Source organism: Sparus aurata, chromosome 8 (assembly GCF_900880675.1).
Source record: "Sparus aurata chromosome 8, fSpaAur1.1, whole genome shotgun sequence".
Classification (NCBI taxonomy): Eukaryota; Metazoa; Chordata; class Actinopteri; order Spariformes; family Sparidae; genus Sparus; species Sparus aurata.
The window spans coordinates 974148-992451 of NC_044194.1; the positions used below are offsets into that span (position 1 = coordinate 974148).

At 42.1% G+C, this 18304-nt stretch overlaps 1 protein-coding gene across 1 annotated transcript in view; it reads left to right on the top strand.

Annotated features, from left to right (window-relative positions):
• Positions 1-18304, top strand: part of LOC115586540 (NACHT, LRR and PYD domains-containing protein 12-like) — an 83272-nt gene that overhangs the window by 36605 nt on the left and 28363 nt on the right. The window contains exons 7-8 of the mRNA XM_030425683.1: positions 6042-6218; positions 8177-8350. Of these exons, the coding sequence (XP_030281543.1) occupies positions 6042-6218; positions 8177-8350 (351 nt within the window). The remainder of the gene's footprint in view (positions 1-6041; positions 6219-8176; positions 8351-18304) is intronic.

The following is an 18304-nucleotide window of genomic DNA, read 5'->3' on the forward strand; positions in this document are numbered from 1 at the left end:
GGATTATCATACACATATTATGAAGTGTATATTGTGCAGTCCTATCTGTCATAAACAAGAGATTACGGGTTACAGGACGCGTTTGTGTCGTGGTGCTGCAGAGACGAGAGCTGGGACACCATGTAACAAGTTACAAGTCGTTAATTTAACCAGCGCTATAACTCTGAAGCTCTTTAATTAACGCAAAAATGAACCATAATGCAAATGTCCAGCATAGTTAATTTTTAGCCTCTTTCCATCTGTGCTCCTCTGATCAGAGCGGCGTCTATAGCAACTGTCTGTTTTACAGAAATTGACACAATTTATCGATAAAGTTGTATTTTGATCAACATTATGTCTCAAATTAATTATTTCATATTTTGCAGGTCAGTGCTAATTAACTAGCACAAGCCAACTTCTAATGCTAGTAATAGCAGCATTAATTACGCGTCACCTACATGTCGTTAGCTTGCAAGCTAAAGCAGTAAGTCTGTACGTCCATGAACTGCATATTATTTTAAATAGTACAATTTTATGAATAAATACTGGACATACACGTTATTGACTTTACCTGTGATGTTTCTCCTAAGCTGGCATCTCCACTCCACCCGGTCCACGGCTGTTAGCTAAGGCTTTGGCGCATGCGCGTTTGGAGTAATCGGAGTTCGATTATTTTCCCCTGTGACCTGCCTCTGACCTACGTGACGTCATTTCAACACTTTTCTACTCGTACCCAAAATCTTGAATTCGTGTTCACAGTGAAGTCTTCGTAGTTGTAGAAATTAGAGTTGTGCTCACAAGACTTTGCACTCACAGCTTTTAGATTCATACTCACATAAAAACAATCCTAACCCAAACAATTTCTCAGACTTGTGTATATGACAGTAGAATTTTGTGTACAACAATTTTATTTGCACACAAATGTTTAACATTATGAATACGAATGTTAGAATCATTAACATGTCTTTTTGACAGCGATATTACGCCATAGAAACGTCATCTGATCGGCCTGCTTTTATCGATTTTGAGAACTCTGATCAAAACCCATAGGGGCAATATCGGCCGATTGTGATCGGTTGCCGGTCGATCTGTGCATCTTTACTGAACACTAACATGTCTGACCTCAGTCAGATCCTGGAGGACACTAACAAACCTCAGCAGGATGAAATAGATGGTGGAACCATGATGTATGTTTGTAGGCTAACCCTGAAGTTAGCATCGCTCTGGCTCCCTCCACAAACAGCCTGTCAGATTTTTATGTTGGATTTTGGATTATTGCAGAAAATAATCTCTGTGACAAACACGAGTTTCTGATACTGACACGTTTTGTTCTGAGAGAAAATCTTCACACATCATTTTCATGACACACTAAATGCTGAATTCAAGATGAAAAGTTTCGACACTTTGACTTTTCTCTGTGAGCGTCTGAGCTTCTCAACAGTGTCGACCAAATCTGGATGTTTTTAACAACAATCATCAAATCATTGTAGTTCTAAATAAATGTATTCACAGAGAGAGGAAGCAGCCCACCTGCTGTGTTTGGTGTCAGGACGTCCTGAAGGATCCGGTCTCTACCAGCTGTGGACACTGGTTCTGCAGACGCTGCATCACCTCATACTGGGACCAGTCTGCTTCACCAGGAGACTCCTCCTGTCCCCAGTGTGGAGGTAAGACCCAGAACAACAGCTGGACTGTGGACAGACAGTCAGAGACAAACTGTACCAAGTCACACTGAACATCTCAACATGTTAAAGGAGAACTTCGGTCGATTTAAACATGCAGCTTCATTGCTCAACCTACCCTTGACTTGCCAGTACCGAAGACGCGAACAAATTTGGTCCAGCCATTACAGAGCTCCGTAAACAGAGATGTAGCATTGAACGCTAACAGCATGGGGTCAGAACTTTACACTGTGTTTTAAGCGTCTTAACATGCTCCACATCTCACACCAAAAGTTATGCAACATCAGCAGACACCTTAGCACACAGCACTGTAGCGTGTATGACTCAAAATGAATAAAAAAGTAGTTAAAATAGTGTGTTCCGGTAGCTAGACCAAACTAGTATATCCACCGAGTGTGCACTTAACAGGCTTAACAGGCTATTGTAAGGCTCATGGCTCATGACAGGCTGTAACATGGACATGTACATTATTAACATAAACACGAAAATGCTGGATTACGTTTCCGTCTCCGCCAGTGAGGGAGTAAGTGCACGCTCGACGGATTGACTAGTTTGGTCTAGCTACCGGAAGACGCCGATGTCAAAAAACAGGTAAGTAGCTGCTTGCACAAACGCACTGTTTTAACTACTTTTATATTCAGTTTGAGTCATACACGCTACAGTGCTGTGTGCTAAGGTGTCTGCTGATGTTGCATAACTTTTGGTGTGAGATGTGGAGCATGTTAAGATGCTTAAAACCCAGTGTAAAGTTCTGACCCCATGCTGTTAGCTGTCAATGCTAAGTCTCCGTTCACGGAGCTCTGTAATGGCTGGACCAAATGTGTTCGCGTCTTCGGTACTGGCAACTCAAGGGTAGCTTGCGCAATGAAGCTGCATGTTTAGATCGACCGAAGTTCTCCTTTAAAGACACATTATGGAGAAATTCTCATGTTGTGTGATTTGGCGCCCCCCACAGTTTCTGAGTGCAACACCACTGTAGTAAAAACAATCCCAGGTGTGTAACAGTTTGTCAGACGTAATATAGGTGCTGACTACAAACACAACTCATGACATCATCACAGTGTTACGTGTTGAAGTGAAAACGTATGTGAGGCTGTGATCCTACAAGTGACAGAGACACCGTTCACCTGTTACAACACACCTGACCATCAACACGACTCTGAAGCTGCTGCTTTAACCTCCAAAAGTTACATCATGTTGCTTTAAACATCTCAGCTTCTACATGTCATTACATTTATTTAGAGACTTCAGAGGCATTCAGACCAAACACCAGGACAAATTACTAGATTGTCTAGATTACACACAAAGTCAATGAAAAGACCTGAAGAGACTCAAACTTTATATGTTCTGATACTGATGGATTGTTATTGATAATGAAAATAATCCCAGATTGTCAAATTCTCTCAAACATTTTTCTCTTTTCAGTGAATGTTGGTCTGCAGGAGGTTTTAGATGAACATAAGATCAGTCTGAGGAGGAGATGTGAACATGTGACTGAAGGAAGTGATGGAACAGGAAGTGATGGAACAGGAAGTGATGCAACAGGAAGTGATGGAGCAGGAAGTGATGGAACAGGAAGTGATGGGACAGGAAGTAATGGAACAGGAAGTGGAACCCTCCTCAACAGGATCTACACTGAGCTCTACATCACAGAGGGACAGAGTGAAGAGGTTAATACCCAACATGAGGTGAGGCAGCTTGAGACAGTTTCCAAGAAGAAGACCTTCAGTGAAACTCCAATCAGGTGCTGCAACATCTTTAAAGCCTCACCTGACCAACAGAGACGCATCAGAGTCGTTCTGACCAACGGCATCGCTGGAGTTGGAAAAACCTTCTCGGTGCTGAAGTTCACTCTGGACTGGGCAGAGGGCTCCGAAAACCAAGATGTCAGTCTGCTGGTTCTGCTGTCGTTCAGGGAGCTGAACCTGATCAGAGATGAGCAGTACAGTCTTCTCAGGCTGCTCCATGTTTTCCATCCAACATTACAGAAGGTGACAGCAGAGAAGCTCGCTGTCTGTAAACTTCTCTTCATCTTTGACGGCCTGGATGAAAGCAGACTTTCACTGGATTTCAACAACCATGAGGTCGTGTCTGATGTCACACAGAAGTCATCAGTCAGCGTGCTGCTGACAAACCTCATCCAGGGGAAGCTGCTTCCCTCGGCTCTCGTCTGGATCACTTCCAGACCTGCAGCAGCCAATCAGATCCCTCCTTCATGTGTGGACAGGGTAACAGAAGTACGAGGCTTCACTGACGTCCAGAAGGAGGAGTACTTCAGGAGGAGGTTCAGTGATGAAGATCTGTCCAGCAGAATCATCTCACACATCAAGACCTCCAGGAGCCTCCACATCATGTGTCTGATCCCAGTCTTCTGCTGGATCACTGCTACAGTTCTGGACCACATGTTGACTACAGACCAGAGAGGAGAGCTGCCCAAGACCCTGACTGACATGTACTCATACTTCCTGCTGGTTCAGACAAAGAGGAAGAAGCAGAAGTACGATGAGGGACGTGAGACGAGTCCACAGGAGCTGACGGAGGCTGACAGGGAAGTTCTTCTGAAGCTGGGGAGGCTGGCGTTTGAACATCTAAAGACAGGAAACATCATGTTCTACCAAGAAGACCTGGAGCGCTGTGGTCTTAATGTCACAGAGGCCTCGGTGTACTCAGGAGTTTGTACAGAGATCTTCAAAAGAGAGAGTGTGATCTTCCAGAAAACAGTCTACTGCTTTGTTCATCTGAGCGTTCAGGAGTTTCTGGCTGCAGTCTACATGTTCCACTGTCACACCAACATCAACAGAGAGGTGGTGAAGGACTTCCTGGGAGGTTGGAGATATTACAGTTACTCATCCCTGGATGACTTCTTGAGGAGCGCCATGATGAAATCCCTGGACAGTAAAAATGGCCACCTGGACCTGTTTGTTCGCTTCCTTCATGGCCTCTCTCTGACGTCCAACCAGAGATTCTTAGCAGGCCTGCTGGGTCAGACAGACAACAGGCCAAAAATCATCCAGAGAGCCATCAACAACCTGAAGGAGATGAACAGTGATGAGATCTCTCCTGACAGAAGCATCAACATCTTCCACTGTCTGATGGAGATGAACGACCACTCAGTCCATCAGGAGATCCAAGAGTTCCTGAAGTCAGAGAACAGATCAGAGAAGAAACTCTCTGAGATCCACTGCTCAGCTCTGGCCTACATGCTGCAGATGTCAGAGGAGGTTCTGGATGAGTTGGAAATGGAGAAGTACAACACATCTAAACAGGGACGACAGAGACTGATTCCAGCTGTGAGGAACTGTAGAAAGGCTGTGTAAGTCCAGAAGTGTTAAACATTATGAAGTGAGGTAAAGCTGAAGCCTTCAGTATTAAAGATCAACACTTTACACACATGAATTATATAAAATCTCAACACCATACACATTTACCAAAACAAGTATTAAACCTGCTGATTGAATAAATGATCATCACCAAGCTCAGAGTAGAAATGACATGAAGTCGTCTTGTTTCCAAAACATTCAACTAAATTATTACCTATAAAATGATAATAACACAATGTTTAGTTGTAATTCTTGTGTTTGTGCAGTGAGAAGCATTAAATGAATGAAATGGGAGATGAAAACCAGATGGAGCGACAGAATAAAATGAAAGATGTAGAAAATACATAAAAAAGACATGAATGAGGTAAATACATACAAGTGCAGTTCCAACCTACAGTGACTTCACAGTTCACTGATCATCATGTGAACATGAAGCTGAACCAATATAAATCACAGCACCCTGTAAACTAACATCTGACACATTTACGTCTCACTTATTTCAACACTTTTGTCCTAAACTGTCATTTCTGCTTCATTATTTCCCTCAAGGACACTTCAACATGTATTTCTGTTTATTTATATGGCACTTCAAAAGCACTCACATCAGTTTGTTGGACACAAATAAAACAGCACAACAATGAAAGAGTCACAAGTATTACAGGGACAGTTACAAATATAAATATGAATACAGCAGAATGAAGAAAACGGACAAACACAAATATGTCAAACCAAAATAAAACAAAGATGAAATCATCAGAATCAGCCGATAAAAGCTTTATACAGGTGTGTTTTGAGGGGGATTTAAAATGGGCCACTGATTCAGCCCAGCTGATCTCCTCAGGCAGGTCAAAGTCTGGAGGCTCATGTGGAGCCGAGGAGCTCAAGTTTCAAACTACAAACCTTGTGATCGGTGACTGAGCAGCTCAGGCCGAACAGCTGACCAGCTGAGCTACAGCTGCTCATGTTCATGTGCTTTGTGATGCAAAATGTATAGAGTCTGTTTTCATAGTAAAGAGTCAGTTTTTAACTGATTTAAATGTTTTTTTGTCTGTATTCACAGACTTTATAGCTGTGGACTCTCAGAGACTCACTGTGAAGTCGTCGCCTCAGCTTTGAAGTCCAACCCCTCACATCTGACACATCTGGACCTGGGTGCAAACTACAACCTGAAGGATTCAGGAGTGAAGTGTCTGTGTTCTGGACTGGAGAGTCCAAACTGTCGACTGGAGACTCTGAAGTCAGTGTGTGTGTTTTTTCTCTGTGTTTATTATATTTAAATCTAGAACAAAAGTATTGTATTTCCCTCAGTACACGCACACACACACACAAACACACACACAGCTCAGTCTGATCAGTGATGAAGATGATGGAGGATGAAGCTCTCAGTCAGTCAGCTGTGTGTTGATGGAGATGACAGTGGTGATGAAGATCTTTGCTTTGATTACAGCTTTCTATGTGTGTGAGACAGAGCTGCTCGTTTGTGTTGAAGGTGAATCGATGGTGTAGAACTTTTCTGTTTGCTGGTTGAAGTCTGTCGTGTGATTAAAATGACGTCCCAGGCTGCTTAGAGTCCGTACATCCAACTACAATTCCCACAATTCCTTGGGAACAATCCATAATTCCTCTGCAGTTTCCTTCAGGTCATTTCCTCAGCCAGTAGGAATGAGATGGATCCTTGCTGGAACTGTGAAATAATACTTTAGAGTAACTGTGGTCAGTTGTGCACCAGAGGCAGGTTCAGAGTTCACCTGGCTCTTATGCTCACTGTGCCTGCAGCGTACAGAAGCAGGATGTTGGATTCACTTCTGTTTGCAAATCCACTGAACTGGTTTTCTTCAAGAGCTGTTGGCTTGGATATTTGTAGAAAGAAGTTCAGTGGTACGACGTGTTGTCTGAACACATCTGGAGCTCAAAGTGTTCACAGCTGTTCCAAACAGCCAAAGGTGGAGTGAAGAGCTGCTGGAGACACAACAATGGTTTAAATATGGAGAAGACGTGTCACATGTTCAGACAGTCTCTGCTGAAGACGTTCATGGTGTTTCACTCAGCTGTTCATATGAACAGTGACAGAAATAGTTGTGTAACAAAAGAACAAAGAGCTGAGAGAGAAGTTCAAACCCCGCCTCCTTTCTCACCTCCACTCAGGTGACCAATCACACAGTGAGGTGTGTGTTAATGTTGGATTGTTGGTTTTAAAGTGACAGACACTGTTGGACACAGAGCGTCCTAATGTGACATCAGAAAGGTGTGGCCCCACTCACATTTAAATCTGTTAATAGAAAGTGTTGAATCTTTGAAAAAGGAGCTTTGATGATGTTAAAGTCACGCTGGACAAAAGACACATGGATGTAATTTAATGTCATCTCTGATTGAACACACTGCACGTGTTGACTGTCTGAAACTCTGAAGACAAACTTTAGAACATTGAAGATATTACACTGCTGATGTCAATTATAAATGTGACACCATTATTCCACACATGTTAATGTTTTCACATGTTTAAATCATATTTTGATATGTATTTGAAACCTTTGTTCACACTTTCACAACATTATTCAAACTCTGTGAATCTTAGTGTTCATGTCATCAGGTCTGAAGGGGATCTGACCTCATAGATTTGATGCTGATTGACTCTGAGCGTCTTGTTCAGCTTCATATTTAAAACAGATCTAATATAATATTAAACATTCATCACTGGTTGATTCTCTCTGAACCTCTTAATCATTTGATTCCTTCGTGCTTCTGTGAATAAAAACAGAAACCAGTGTTTTCTTCTTTGTCAGACGATAACAAACATGTTTGTTCAGAACCTTTATGATGACGTGATGTTTATACTGACTGAAATATTTAAAACTCAGGATGATTTTGATCTGAAACAGTGGAATCAAATCTTCAGTCAGTTTCTGTTTGGCTGCACACCATGAGTTTGTATAGATGGAGCCTCTGGTGGAGCTGCAGAGTTTAAGAGGTGGAGTCACTACATCTTTATTGACGCAGCAGCACGTTGTCATTAATATTAATGAGAGCTCTGTTTCGCTTTGTGTATCTGAAAGTTTTGGACCTGCAGCCTGTTGGGTTCAGGTGTTTGGAGCTTAATTTTCTGAACTTGTTAAGCTCTGAACAGAAGTTTAAACACTGAATGATTTCAAGCAGGGACATTGTCTTCTAAACTAACTTCATTTATTCTTTATTCAGATTGGAGAGCTGCAGGTTGTCAAAGATCAGCTGTGATTCTCTGGCCTCAGCTCTGAAGTCCAACACCTCCCATCTCAGAGAGCTGGACCTGAGTAACAACACTCTGCAGGATTCAGGAGTGAAGCTGCTGTGTTCTGGACTGGAGAGTCCAAACTGTCGACTGGAGACTCTGAGGCCAGTTTTTTCTCTGTTTATTAAATTTAAATCAAGAACAGTTAGTTAAAAGTTTTAAATTTGCTTCAGCGCGCACACACACACACACACACACACGTTATAATTGTAGTTATTAATGTGTGTTGATGTGAACAATATCTGAGGAGTGAACTGACAGAAGAGGTGTGAAAAGTACCTGGCTTCTGATCGGTCAGATCTGCTCTCTATCGCGCTGCGTTGCTTTGACGACCAGTACTACTAAGCGAGGAGAGAGGAGAGAGGAGAGAGAGACAGTGTTGTGCCTGAACATTCATGAACTCGTTCATTTTTTAGGTGAACGTGAACTGAACTAACTATATTTCTACCTGGTGAACGTGATTGTGAACGCGTTCATTCTGGCGTTGGTTAGCAACACTCTCTCACAGTTTAACCTCAAATCCAGAGTCCTGCACGGGTTCGGGTGACCCGCTCAATTTGGATGAAACGGGTGAAAAATAATGTCCTGTGTCGGACACGGGTGCGGATCGGGTCGGATGCCTAGAGAGCGCGGGTCGGGTTTTGCGATTGTCATTTTCATGGCGTCAGGTGCAAAAAATAACAAATAAATTAGCGACACATCTACAAAAATATGCCTGCATTTTAAAATGATAAGCATGTACCGTATTGACCCGAATATACGCAAGGTTTTTTTTCGATGAAAATTATGTGTAAAAGTGGGGTCGTCTTATAATCGGGGTCTAACCGTTGACACATGCTGATAGTTGTCTGGGTCGCTACACGACCACAACAGCAGAGGGCGCCAGCTTATTGTAGAGACGTCACTGACACTGTGGCTGCGGTTATCTGTCAATCACAGCGGAGAAGAAGTGACACGAGATGAGAAATGGAGAGACGCGGTGATTTTACGGAGCAAAGTGGATCAAAAGTGGAGCAAGTTAACAGACATCTGAGGCGGAGCTATGATGCTGATTTTAAGATAATGGTGATCAATGCAGCGGAGGCGCCAAACAACTGTCAGCCAGCCAAGAAATATGGAGTTACGGAGTGTAACGTCCGAAGATGGCGGGTCCAAACAGTAAGAGAAAAGCTTATCGTGGTCCTCTAAGCGGCCGCTTCCAAGAGACTGACCGGAGGGTATGTGAGTTTGTTATTGAGAAACACATTTTGGTTATCAGAGTCTTTTTCTGAAGATTAGTCTTGAAAAGAGGGGTCGTCTTATAATCACGGTCGTCCTATATTAGAACTCCCATTCCCCAAGCTGGCTTTCTTTCATTTTTAAAAATTGCGTCAGTCTAATTTTGCTTCGGGTGCGGGTCGGGCGTCGGTATCAATTTATAGCGGGTCGGCTCAGGTGCGGAATGTAATCTGTGCCACTGTCGGGAAACGGGTCGGATGCGGTTTTAAGTACGACGTGTACGGGCGGGTGCGGGTTTGCAAAATAAGACCCGTGCAGGACTCTGCTCCAATCTGGCAACACCAGCCACCACAGAGTCGCACCGCTGCATACGTCATCAACATGCAAAGCATGGAGGCAAAAACAAGTGGAGGCAGCAGCACTACCTCAAATTCTACCTCCATCATTAATACGGCATCCTCGTATGATTACTTTTAAGATTTACCGTAGTTGGATTTTCGGGCACGTTAATTTTGAACAGGAGTGCATGGGGCAGAGATATGATAGCATCAAAATCTCTATTTTAAGAACACTAAGAAGACTCGACACAACATGAAACTTTGCTGGTAGCATCACCAGGGTCTCTACACATGAACACGAGCAATGAGAACATTGTTTGTGTACACAGAGTTTACTGGCATCGCGCCTAAGCTGCAGCAGCTAACGTGAGTAGTTCAAAAACCTTCTTTTTAGTAAACTCTTATTTAGTAAACTTCTCCGTCAGCCATTTATTTACCTGTTGCCATGGTGACTCGCAGTACGGGGGGCCAGAGCGCACAACTCTGCTCTCGAAGCTATCTGTAATACTTGCTCTTTAACGCATACAGCCCACACACTCACCATCTCCATGACTTTTTCCATAGTCGTTTTGTTTTGTTTTTGTTTTTTTCAGCCAGTAATAGGCCTAAAACAACCACCACTGCATCTTCCGGTTCGTCTGCCATGTTTGTTTACACTGAAGTCACTGTTGACCACGCGAGATGTGTAATATTGAGCGTGAAGAACCTGATACTCTGCTGAAGAATCGGTTAGTGCGTGGCAGGGATGCGCATCGTTAACCGGTTCCGTTTGGGAACCGGTTCTGAGTCAAATGATTCTTTGAATCGCTAACAAAAACCGATTCCACTATTGATCTTCCCGGGCTGTGCCGCCACTGTAAACAAACGTACCCTACTCTCAAATTTGCAATGAGGTCACACACACAAGCTGCTGCTGAGCAGATTTTTTTTTTTTTTTTTCCCCCAAAACTTTATTCGACAAAATCATGTACAACTTAGGGATGCACCGATTGTGAAATTCTGGGCCGATTCCGATACCGATGTTTGACATAACGTCTTGGCCGATGCCGATGTTCTTTCTTTTTGTTATTTATTCCTTTTTTTTGTGCCACAGAAACATACAAGTCTTTCAGCTCTTCATAACACTATCCTTGAATAAGCATAAATCCAATCAGACCAATTTATGAAACAAAAACAACCTTTAATGTCACTTTCTGGTTGACATTTAAGATAACCTTAGTTCACATGACAAGATTTCGGGGAGACAGACCTCTGCAAAGTGACGTCGACTGGGCAGCATGTAGCGTGGCTCCATAAACTTCATCAGACTCTGAAACCTCACATCCTCCACTACAGAGAAAGGCTGGTCATCTAAAGCGATGAACTCCATCACCTTGTTTGTTATTTGTTTTGCTTTGGCGCTGTCTGGAGGCAGCTGCTTGGCTTTCTCAAACGCTGTGTCAATTGAAGTCTGAGAGGCCGTCCAGACGGGCGAAAGCAATTTTTTTTTTCTCCGTCTTCCTCGTCATCGTTTTAAGAATATTTGTGTCCATACGGATCCACTGAAAAACGACCGAAAACGCTGTAGTTCATATTCCAGCCTCTAGGACATTCACAAAAAAACGGAGAAGAAGACACAGAGCATGCGCAGTAAGCTTGCACGCTGTAAACAAACAGACAGTAGAGAAACCGAACACAACAAGAAGAAGATGAAAATGGCTAGTGCAAGGAAACCAGAATCGTTAGTGTGGACCGTTAATGAGGTCGAACTGCTGCTGCGACTCACACTCAACTACAAGGAGAGTAAGTTGCAAGAAAGGCTCAATATCTTCTGTTGCACGAACACGAGCATGCGGTCCACTGCCATTGTTGTTGTTATGGGACGTCACAGGATGGAGCGTTGGCGTCATTGTTTTGGAAAGTATGCGGATTCGCCGTCCACATGAAAACTGGAGGGCTGCCTTTCCGGATTTTTCCCCCCAAAAAAAGAGGGAAAAAAGAGTTTCTCCATGAGCACAGCGTTTATGCCGCAAAACAAGATATAATCATCGATTATATCGAGGCAAACATCGACCGATACCGATGTTCAGCCGATGCATCGGTGCATCCCTAGTACAAACAACATGGCTTACATCAATTTTAACATTTCAAAGCAGCAGGTGCATTGAGGAGTACAGAATACAGATTTTTCATGAGAGATAAATAAATGAAAAATAATATAATAAAGTAAACAACTTTAGCTAGGGCCTTTGTCGCAGAGCATATTTTTCAAATAAATTTAAAATTTACATTGCATATTCATTCATTCATTATGTTAAGGGCATTGGTGAAAGAGAAAAACTCGTTATGAAACACATAGAACCTAGGTTTCACTTTCATGTATTTAGACTCCTTTTCCGAGGATGAGTATATTGTTTACCAGAAAGTCCCATTCATTATTGTCCATAACAACTCCATAGATAATGTCTTTTTGAGAAAAGGGTTCAAGCCGGATCTTCATGTGTAGCCAGTCGTGCATATCAGTCCAGAGCGCTTCAGAAAACATACATTGAAAAAATAAATGATCAGAGGTTTCAATATCATCACAAAATTCACATTTGTTTGTTTCAAAACCAAATCTCTGTCGTAATAGTTCACCAGATGGGTACACACCATTTAAAATTTTAAAATGGATTTCTTTTGCTTTTTGATTTATGGGAAATTTTAAGTATTTTAAGGTGTGTGATGTCATCAAGCATCTTTCTAATTGTTGAAAATCAATACCACCAAGCTTCTTGAAAATTTCTCTGGGGATGTGATACCAGAAGCTCTTATTATTCAGGAAAGATTTTAACAAGTTAATTTTCAGTGTTCCATTGATGAAATCAAAATCGATAGCTTGTAGGCCCCCTTCTTTGTATTCTTTGGTCATTTCTGTTCTCTTAATATAGTGCTTTTTTTTTCTCCAATTATAAAGAGGAATGGAGAGATAGGGCAGCCTTGTTTGACCCCACATTTGATAGCAAATCTTGGTGATGTACCTCCTGGTAATGAAATGGAGCTATTTGCTTTATCATGAAGAGATTCTATGGTGGCTCGAAATTTGTTCCCAAAGCCTAAAAGTGTTAAACACTGAAAAAAATAGGCTTTATAAAAATCACGAAATAAAATTAAGCCATCATCATCTATTAAATGTTTATAATCTAGGAGATCGATCACCAAACGGATGTTGTTGTGAATGGATCAATCTTTCATAAATCCAGATTGGGAGTCGCTTATAATTGTATCTAGTTTACTCTTTAATCTATTAGCATAAGCAAGGGTTACAATTTTATAATCAGTGTTGTTCAATAACGTGATAGGTCTAAGATTATCCAATATTTTGGAGTCTTTACCGGGCTTGGGGATTAAAGTAATTATACCTTGTTTCATAGTTGGAGGAAAAGACAAATTATCAGTAGCTTCCTCTAACATGAGAATAAAAGGATTTTTTAACAGATCCCAAAAGTGTTGGTAGAAATTAGATGTAAGGCCATCACAGCCGGGAGATTTATTTAAAGACAGGTTGTCTACAGCTTTATCCAGCTCAACAATAGTAATATCAGCTTCACATAACTCTGCAAAATCATCTTCAATACAGGGGATAAGATCCTTGATATGGTTGAAAAAGGAGTCTGAATCAACTGCAGAGAAGGCAGACGAGTATAACTGACTGTAAAGGAAGTCATTTCCTTTGTAATTAAGGTTGGATCTGTACATAGTTGGTTTTGAATCAATAAGGTTTTAATTGAAATTCTCTCTTGCCTTTTTTTTTTCTAATCGACAGAAATAAGCTGTACTTCTTTCACCATCTTCGATCCATTTGGCTCTGGATCTTATGTAGGCCCCTTCTGCTTTTTTGAGATAAATCTCATCAAGTTTTGTTTGCAGAGTTAGTAATTTCTGTTTATCATTGTCAGTTGGTGATGCCTTATTACAATGAGTGTTTATATCTTTAATTAAATTAAGTTCTGCTAGTTTGTTATTTTTGTGAAATGATTTCCCAAAATGAATGGGAAATTCTTGAAATTTGAATTTTAAGAACTCCCACTTTGAAACATAGGATATTATAGTTTTGTCAGCCATCACTTCAGCAATTAGAGATTTTATACCATCACAATATGCTTGACAATTTAATAAGGACTAGTGCAGTGCCCGTAAGAAAAATGTATTCCTATAGAAAAGTGGGAGATTAAGAAGCTTTTTCATGGATGGCCAAATGAGGCTGTGTTTGAAGTTGGGACGTCAGGGATATTTAGGTTTGTTGTGAAATCCGATATTCCAGGGTATAACTGGCTGTTTTTGACTATTTTTGATTTTGCCATTATATTTTCCCTTAAAAACTATTTACTTGGTGTCATTATTTTTTTAGCACAACCTCACATGTGACTGTGCAGTTATTTTTTTATTTTGACATACTGTATTAACACAATGGACCTAAAATCACAAAAAAAACATAAAATCCGAGTAGAAAAAGTTAGATTTTTTTTACTGTGAAAACCACAAATATGTTTAACAAACCATTTTTTATCACTTATAATGCAAATTAAAATTGTTGTTTGCTAAATATGTGCATACAACTTAAAAAATTGACAAAGTTACATGTAACTATTTACATTTAAATGCAGGCAATGCTCATTCAGCCGTCTCCTAATTGTTTTGACTCATTAAACAAAAAACCGACTCCACTACACACTACATAACACACTAACTACACACTCCAAACACGCTAAATGTCACAAATCTCTCAACTCTCAGTATCGCTGTCTACACACCGACCGTCGTTGCATGTCACTCATCCACCTACGTCCCTCCCACAACTTCCTGTTCCTTAACAACCAAACTTGCTGCTTGGACACTTTTGTCACAAAAGCCCGTTTTTACCGTTTCTTCCTGCACCAGACACAAAGCAAACGTGATGGCAATGTTCGCGAAAAAGCGTGGCGGACATTATTTACCCTAAGTCCGGTTTTGGACGTGCCGGTGAGTCCGGTCCGTTGCCTCGATCGGGAGGTGGGCCGTGAAGCTAGCGGCTAGCTACACACGAACATCCACAGATCTGATTCCACTTTGTTGTCCGCGCATCTCCGGATCTCCTCAGACCCGAACAGACTCGGTCCGGACTCGTTTAGTGTAATTTATCCACAACAGTCAGTTTAGATGCACCGAACGGGAGCAAACCGCTGGCTATATGTCCGGTTTTGGACATGCCGGTGAGTCCGGTCCGTTGCCTCGATCGGGAGGTGGGCCGTGTAGCTAGCGGCCCGAACAGACTTGGACTTGTTTAATCTCATGAATCCACAACAGTCAGTTTAGATGCACAGAACGGAACCGAACCGCTGGCAAAATCCCGGTCCAGCTTGCGCCGCTGCAGGTATAAATCCGCTTGTTTTTTAAGGTATGTCGTGGGCTTGAGCTCTGCAGTGATTGGCTCTGGTGCGCACGTGACTGTAGTGGCTCCGGTGGACATGCTCATGGAATTTGTAAAGCGTTTATGAAATAATGTATTAACGGTATCATTGCAGTCCAAACAAATGACACACCCTTGAACCACGCAGCAGCCATGTTGAAACTCTCAGGTCAGTCTGATCCTGATCCGCAGAGATATTTGAGAAACACACACACACACACACACACACACACACAGACAGACAGACAGACAGACAGACAGAGGTTGTTTGCTTTATAGATAGATGAGTTGAATTTCCAGTAGCCCTTGTTTCTGCAGCAGCCACCAGGGGGTATAAAACTCAACTTAATAACGGAGTGATCAGATAGAGGAGCTGCTGACATACAGCAGTCTGAGACAGAATGCATCATTGAAGCAGAAATTAACCAGAAGTCGATTCTGGATTTTAATGTATTATTAGGTTTGAACCAGGAGTATTGTTTAGTGTTAGGGTTTACAAAGCGCCAGGGGTCTACTAAGTTATGATTGCCACAGAAATGAGATAAGGCAGGGTTCTGAGAGTTGTGTTGACATTTAGAAGGGTATCTATCCAGATATTCATCATAAAATTGTAACTTGTAAACTGTGAATTGTTGCTCTTCTCTGTCCACGCAACATCTATTGCATGTCTGTCCGTCCTGAAGAGGGATCCTCCTCTGTGGCTCTTCCTGAGGTTTCTTCCATTGTTTTTTTTTTTTAAATTTTCCCTGTTAAAAGGTTTTTTTTCCATCAACATGTGAAGTTTTTTCTCACTCAAATCGAGGGTCAAAGGACAGAGGATGTTGTTCACTGTACAGATTGTAAAGCCCACTGATGCAATGTGATTGTGATTTTCAGTGTTGGTCAAGTTACTTGGAAATAGTAATTAGTTAGTGATTACTGATTACTTCTCTAAGAAAGTAATCCAGTAACTTTACTGATTACTTATTTTCAAAAGTAATTAGTTACTTTACTAGTTACTTTACTACATTACTTTTCAAAAACATGATGCACAACCTGAATACGCTATAAAGCAATAGACCTTTCGTGGCAGCAGGAAATAAATGGACAACAGTCAGACATGAGACAAACAAACCCAGTGTGAGCCAATATAACAGCAGCACCAGCTCCCAGAGGGCTTTGCATCACCACCCACCTCTTCTAGTAGGGCGCGGTATCGTTAAGAAACTCATGATTCGATTTTGATTCTTTAGGTCGCAATTCGATTCAATATCGATTCGATTCAGTACTGATTTAAATGCTTCCATATGGATTCAGTAATAAGCAGTAATAAACAAATAATTCATTGGAGTACCTGTTGATAATTTTCAAATTAAAAAAGTAATCTTAAATTATAAATATTTCCTCTAGGATGCTCTAGTTGAAATGTAAACAAAGGCACACGATGTGTTAAGTTATAAAATAGTACAACCATAGTTAAGCTGAGAAAGAGCTCTTGTTTCTGGGACTGCATGGTACATTTTTGTCTGACATAAACAGACATAACCGCGGTCCCTCCGCCCTCCGCCTAGACGCGAGGGGGTAACACGTTGACACTGACCCCCCCTCTCTCTCCCCGGAGGAGAGTGCTACCTGCGGGCGCACGGTGCAGCGGCCAGGGTGAGACCGGCTGCGCTGTTTGTTTACGTTACAGTCTCCGAAAGAGCGGTGCGTCAGACATCGGCTACCCGCCTCCGCAGCTCCGACAGTCTCTCCGCGGTGCATCACCCTCCGACCCTCAAGCGAGATCGCGGGCGAGGCCCAGCTGCTGGAGGCGGGGACTGAGAGGCGTCCGGCGACGGACAACCACTGCAATCAGCCCTGCATACGTCATTGTCACTCACGAGACAGTCTCCAAAAAATCACGGTTAAGTAACGCAGTAACGCAGCCTGCTTGCGGGAAAGTAACAGTAATCTAATTACTGTTTTTGCTATTGTATTCCCTTACTTTACTCGTTACTTGAAAAAAGCAATCGGATTACAGTAACGCGTTACTTCTAACGCATTACTGCCCATCACTGGTGATTTCGGGCTATATCAGGGATCCGCAACCCAAAATGTTCAAAGAGCCATATTGGACCAAAAAAACAAAAAACAAAATGTAGCCCTAATCCTTCATTTAATATCTTCTTAACGTAGTCATTCATTGTATTCCCCGTTTCTTTTCCTTCTTTCAGTCCAATCAGCCTAATGTTTTTGCGTCTCCCTCGATTTCCCTGATCATCAACACGGCTCCATAGTTGCTCCACTTTCTGTCTTAGCACTTTGTTTTCATTAACCATGCCGGCTGTGCTATCCTCCATGTCACCGATGCGACTTTCCGCTTCTTCGAGATGAGTTTGTAAAGCACTCACATTGTTTTTGAGCTCTGTTGTGTCCAACTTGATTGTTGCCACATCGCTTGCCACTTTATTCATAGTTGTGTTCATCTTTGCAATTTCCGCGAAGATATCGCCCATGTTGTTTCTCTGGCTAGCTTCGCTGCTGGAGGGACTACCAGGGTTAGCTTCCATGGTGGCTGAGGTCTTCAAGCGCATTTGCACACTTCGTTTCCCCTGGTTCATTGTACGGCTTAAATCGCGTAACTCTGTGTAACTTGGGGTTGAGTAGAAGCCCCGACTGCTTACGACATTAACTGTACTTTCAAGGAGAGTTTAAATAGTTTAATTATTGTTAATTGACGGCGAAGGACAGGAGCATATCTAAGGCGTTGCCATTTTCCAGGTCCTGCTCACGTTACTCCCCGAGGACAAACATTCTTGACGTTTTCCAATGCTGTAAAAATGTGCATAATAAATATTAAATTTCAACATTTCTGTCAACGAAGAATTGCGTCATAGCCTGCGACACACGTTTCAGCGCGGCGCCGTGCCAGGCAGGTGGCTGTTGTAAACAAACCGGTGGGTGTGTCAAGGGCCATGGATCCCAAAGGGAAAAAGAGAAAGATAGCTGATGAGAACAGAGGATTCAAGGAAGAATGGACCGAATCATTTGCTTTCATTGCCAATGCGGAAGGATTGCCTGCATGTTTGCTTTGCAATGAGAAGTTGTCGAACAACAAAAAGAGTAATTTGGAA